This window comes from Cucumis melo, chromosome 10, assembly GCF_025177605.1.
Source record: "Cucumis melo cultivar AY chromosome 10, USDA_Cmelo_AY_1.0, whole genome shotgun sequence".
NCBI classification, from domain to species: Eukaryota; Viridiplantae; Streptophyta; class Magnoliopsida; order Cucurbitales; family Cucurbitaceae; genus Cucumis; species Cucumis melo.
Genome location: NC_066866.1, coordinates 17,383,025 through 17,389,148, shown reverse-complemented (window position 1 = coordinate 17,389,148; position 6,124 = coordinate 17,383,025). Strand labels below are relative to the sequence as shown.

General features: G+C 38.5%; 1 protein-coding gene across 1 annotated transcript; it reads left to right on the top strand.

Annotated features, from left to right (window-relative positions):
* The first annotated feature begins 225 nt into the window (after positions 1–225).
* On the top strand, positions 226–2,309 carry LOC103495119 (probable protein phosphatase 2C 2). The gene is made up of 4 exons (XM_008456582.3): positions 226–711; positions 806–1,138; positions 1,252–1,431; positions 1,798–2,309. Exons 1-4 carry the CDS (start codon positions 313–315, stop codon positions 1,969–1,971), a joined length of 1,086 nt encoding a protein of 361 aa, XP_008454804.1. The 5' UTR covers positions 226–312; the 3' UTR covers positions 1,972–2,309.
* The last annotated feature ends 3,815 nt before the right edge of the window (positions 2,310–6,124 follow it).

The window sequence follows — 6,124 nt, the reverse complement described above, 5'->3', positions numbered from 1 at the left end:
CGGTAAGAGCGTGAAGCCGGATCCTTTCAACTAACTAACTATTCATGCATGTTGCATTCCATTGCATCAAAATAATAATAAAAGTAACAAAATAATTTTTTTTTGACTTTTATTAGTATAGTATAGAGAGTCAACCCCAAAATATTAAAATTGCTTCTTCCAGAAACACCGCCGCTTATCAAAATCCAAACTCACCCACTATAAATACTTCTTCCCTTTTCTCCTTTTCCATTTCATCTTCTTCTCAAAATCCTTTTTTTTAATAAAAAAAAAAAAAAAAAACAATAACCCAATAAGAATATCATATCCAACATGTGCGCAGTTGCAGCGACGACAACCACGATGACTCCAATTTTCTCGTCTCCAAAGATCGCTTCACTTCTTTGCAAATCCTCCTCTCTCAATTCCTCTACCTCTTCATCTTCGCCCAGATCGTTATCCACTCCAATGAACCTTCATGTTTCTGCATCGTCTTCCCCGTCCCCCTCCTCTGTTTCCCATGTTGATACGGTTTTGAAGAGGAAGAGGCCCGCGAGAATCCACGTGCCGCACAGTATGCCGTCGATTGGATTTGGAATACTCGAGACGCCGGAAGTGATGGAGGAGGAAGGGGAAGGATATTCGGTTTATTGCAAAAGAGGAAGAAGACGAATCAGTGCTATGGAGGATCGATTCTCAGTTAGCGTCGGAATTCAAGGAGATTCTCGACAGGTATATTTTTGAAAATTTCAGATTTAATTCGTATACTTTTTTTTTTTTATTTATTCATGTTTAATTAAGTTAAAATCGAACTCCTTAATTACAGGCTTTCTTCGGAGTTTTCGATGGACACGGTGGAGCGAAAGTGGCGGAAATCGCGGCGAAACGTTTGAGTGAAAACGTAATCGATCAAGTATGGAGAAGAACAGAATCGGAAGTCGAGGAAGCGATCAAAGACGGCTATCTAATGACGGATCGGGAAGTATCGGAGGAAGGCGGCGGCGCTTGTTGCGTCACTGCATTGATACGGAACGGGAATCTGGCGGTGTCGAACGTCGGCGACTGTCGCGCGGTGTTGAGTCGAAACGGAAGAGCGGAAGCCCTAACCTCGGATCACAGGGCGGGAAGAGAAGACGAGAGAAATCGGATCGAGAAATCGGTAAGAATTTGAAGCCATTATTATATACTAGAGATTGAATTGAAGAATTAGAAGAATTTGTAGTTAGTAATGAATGAATGAATGAATGAATGAGTATTTTGTGGTGCATTTAGGGCGGTTATGTGGATTGTTGCGGTGGTGGATGGAGAGTTCAAGGAACATTAGCTGTATCAAGAGCCATGGGAGATGAGCATCTGAAACAGTGGGTGATATCGGAGCCGGAGTCGAGAGTGATGAAGATTGAAGATGATTGTCGTTTCTTGATTCTTGCTTCTGATGGTCTTTGGGACAAGGTTAGTTCTAATTTCAACAACTCTCATCCTTTTAATTATAAAAGTAATTAGATGTATTTCATTTTGAGCTATCTACTAAAGTCAAATTCACTCTCTTTATTCAATATATATATTAACTTTTTTAATAAAGTAAGTTGAATATTGTGTCCTTTATGTAAATCACTTTTGATCACAATATTTATTCCGAACTTACTTTATTGAAAAAATATATTAAAAAAATCACTAAAATTTACCCTCCACACAACTCTATATCATCAAAACATAAAACTTTTCAACTAAATAGTTAGTCTTTTATTTTTTATTTATTAACCTAACATTTTTATCATGAAATTAAGGAGACTAAAAATTCCATTATTATCTTCTCAGGTTACAAATCAAGAAGCAGTAGACATGGTAGAAGCAGTCTGTGGCGTAGAGATAAAGAAGAATAGGCCAATTAATCCGAAATTAATAATGTCAGCATGCAAACAATTGGTGACATTGTCAACATCAAGAGGCTCCCTCGACGACACCACTGTTATGATCATTCAACTAAATTAGTCCCTTCTCATAATTAATTAATTAACTCCTAATTTTAATCTAATCAATGGCTATGACTAAGATTAATTAAGGGCTTCCTTTTTAGAATCCCCACTTGCTGAAGACGCAGTAAGAATAAGAAAAATAACGCCGGTCCGGTTTGGCAACTTTGATATATTTTGGCTTGACATTTTCCTTTCTTAACAGTCAAAATCTTCCAACTAACCAATTGGAGATTTGTGGTTAAATTTTTTGCTTAATTTTCATATAGTTTTCATTTTAATTTGTTACTTTTGGTAAGACTCACTCCTTAAGTTGTAGATTATATTTCATTAATAAGAGGGATCAACTTTCATTCACTCTTTTTTCTTCTTATTTGACTGTAGAAATATACGAATAAATTTTATCCTAAAGTAAGTAAGAACTTTTCTTATGATGTTGATGTGTGAATTTCTTCTTTCTTTTTGGGTTGACTTAATTACTTACACCTTTGGTAGTCTAATTTTATTTTCAATAATCTCATATTTATTCTTTTGAAAGGTATTTTTTAATCAAAATTTGTTAAATATTAAATTTTCATGTAAATAAAAATACATTGAAAAAGGGTCTTTAAAAGAATATAATAAATCAAAAAAATATTATGATGTACAAAATAGTTTAAGAAAAACGACAGAAGAAGAAAAAGAAATTTGCAAAAGAAGGGTAGAAAGAAAGATGGAAAGAAGGAAAACAAGAAGGGTAGAAAGAAAGATGGAAAGAAAAATGGAAAGATGGAAAATGTGAAATATTTATAAAAATGATCGACTTCTGTAACGCCCAACTTTTTTCGATTTTTCCTTTGTTATTTTGACCACTAGCATTATTATTAAGTGTGGTTAGTGTTATTAAGTATTTTTATTAAACCAAGGTTGGTTTTTTGTTTATTTTATTTATTTTGAAATTTGGGGGTGAAATAATCAACTAATGGCTTAGCAAATAATTAATTTCCTTGGAAAGGGTCAAGGGTGTTTTATTTGAGGAGAGAGAAAGGGGGGTTTAGGGATTTCTTTTAATTATTTTTAATTCTTTTAAAAAGAGGCATGGGGAAGTGTGAGACTCTTCATCTTCCCAAAGAAAAGAAAGAAAAAAAAAAGAGGAAACCCTAGCCGCCGCCACTCTCCGCGCCGCCGCCGCCGCACGCCGCCGCACGCCGCCGCCGCCAGCTGAAAAAATAACCCTCGGAGCCGGCCGTAGTAGAGCCGACCCACCGCGCGTCTGCAAGCCGAGTGGAAGCCGAGCCATCCTCCGCGCGTCTGCAGCCGAATCCGTCAGCCGCGTCGATCCGAGAAGCTCCGTCAGCCGCGTCGATCCGAGAAGCTCCGTCAGCCGCGTCGATCCGAGAAGCTCCGTCAGCCGCGTCGCTCCGACCGAGCCGAAGGGAGCCGCTTCGATCCGCGCCCAGCCGTCTCCCGCAGCCGCCACTCGAAGCCGATCCGCCGCGCGTGCCTCCAGCCGACGAACGAACCCGGAGCCGCTCCACGCCCGCGCGCCCGAAGCCGAAACCGAAGCGCCGCGTCCAGTCCTCTCCGCGTGTGAGCCGCGTCCGCGTGTGAAGTCGCGCCGCGCGCTTCTGTGTAGCCGAGCCGCGTCTCCCCTGTTGCAAGCCGAGCCGCGTCTCCCCCTGTTGCAAGCCGAGCCGCACGCGAAATTCCTGTACCGAGCCGAGCCGCGTCTGCCCAAGCCGAGCCGGTCCTGTCTTCTTCCAGCCGAGCCGCCAGGACTAATTTGGCTCCATCCACCTATATTTTGGTAATCTAATTAATTATTGTGGTTTTTCCGGTAAGACTCCATGCTCGGACGTTAGTTAAATTAATTTGGGTCTAAATTAAATTATTTTCCTCAAGGGACGTCTTGGACCAAGAAATTACTGCAGCGCGGGATTTCTTCAGTAGGGGCTCGAGCACTGCAACCTCCTTCTAGGGTAAGTTATTTCAACTGAGTCTCGAACCGTTAGTCGTTGGCGACCTATTTACGAATTTTGACTTATTAAACAGTTAGGACTTCGTCGCTTGGAAAGCGTACTGCCTCGCGGTTAGGACTCGACAAGTAGATCTCCAGGTAAGAGATTCTACTACTAGTTTCATGTTTAGAAGTATGAGACTGTGTATGCCCCTATGTTGCATATTGAGAAGTTGACAGTACGATGCCTGAAATAAATGTTAGTATGATGCAAATGACGATATAGTTGTGCTATAGCCTGTTATGCGTGGCAAGATCTATTATGGTTACGACGAATGTCGGGACGGAGAGTGTAGAGATGATTTATGTGACATGTTATATGCTGATGCCATGTGTATGTATACTGCAATTAGGGTACCTGTTAGCTTGATTCTGTTAGAGTCGTACCTGCATGGGTGTCCTTCGGGATCACCACCTATTGAGGACTGTGTGGTCCGACGGGACGCCAGTCTAGCATGGATATAGACATGACTCGAGTGACTCGACGGGGTCCTCGCATCCCGACTGTCCTAGGTGTCCCCCGGGCACCGAAGACCAGAGTTACGTTCCTACGGGAGCGCATGATTGCACGTGTTCGGGAACGTGCCAGAGATTGGGTACCAATTATCAGGACTCTAACAGGAAGTTAACAGGCACCTAGTGGGACTAGTAGTGGGTCCCTTACTGAGTATTTTTATACTCATTCTCTCCATTTTATGTTTTCAGGTAGAGGACGAGGCAAGGGCAAGGGCAAGCTGGCGAGCGACCCGAAGTGAGACCGAGGAGGGCCATAGGGACTACCGCTTCCGCTTATTTCTTATTTCAGATTTTAGCATTTGAGTTTGAGTACTTTTTATTTTTCACTATCTTTTATGTAGATAGGGCCCGAGTAGGACTCCAGCACGCTTTCACATTTTTTGCATGACTACCTTGTTTATGTTTTTATAAATGAATTTCTTGAACCGTATGCTTTTTAATAAAATTTTTCGACTTAAACCACTTGTTCTATATTTAGTAATGACTTCGATTCAGTATAAGGAGTTGGGTCGTTACAACTTCGTAGATTTTTTGATTTTGTTAGATTAACTGTAAATATTTATATTTATAAAAATTTAGCCTTTAAAAACATATTTTAAACTTTTTATAAACGAGAAGTGGTTACAAACAAAAAAATATCACAAAAACAAGTACACATATAGAATAAGAAAAGCCACGACAAATAGGTTTGTAATATTTAAAAATTCTCAAATGTATTATGAATATTCAATATTAAAGTCAAATATTATTAGATGTCCATAACCTTCTTAGGTTACAAATTCATCCATAACCTCCCCATCAATATCCATAACTTTCTTGTTCCCTATTTATGTTTGGTTTTGTAACCGTTATTCTCACAACCCTATAAATAGAGGTTGTAGAGATCATTTTATACACACCACAATTGAGTTCAATTGTCTTCTCTTCTCCCTCTCTTCTCTATTCTTCTTTTTGTTTGTTTCATTATCTTTTATTTCATAACACGTTATCAACACGTGTCTCTACTACTTTGAAGGTTTTGTAGAAATTGATTTTAATTCTTGTTAAAGCTGACTGGCTATAATTATTTCCATAGTTTTTGAGGTATTTAGAATCCCATTCAAGTATGGTGAGTGTTTTAATTTTGGTAACTTTGCATATCTATGTATTTGGTGTATTCATCATTTATCTTCTCACCACCATGATTCATCTTTCTCGAATTTAAACATAAAGTTGAAAGAAAATTAATTTAAACATTTGATAACTAAGTATGCAATATATGTTAATTATGAAATTGTTTGCTAAGGTACATTTGTTATTAGTTTTACAATTTGATTTGATCGAATCGAAAAACTTTACTCATATTTCGATATGTTCGATAAAAGTTGCATGTACTTTATCCTCATACTTTGGTAGAATGATTAAATAGAAAAATTTGCAATTGCATAGAGTTAATGAAAAACAATCTTTGATTGTTGGTTTCAAGTTACGTATGACATTTCATGGTAAAATTTTGTGATGTTAAATTTTGGGTGCATGAGATATGTATATCATGACATATGTGTTGAATAAGTATATATTCAAAATTAAATTCTATTTGAAGTATATGTATATATATGTGTGGGGTTACTATTTTAGACCATAGACAATTTTCGTATTTGTTGAGGAATAAAATTTATGT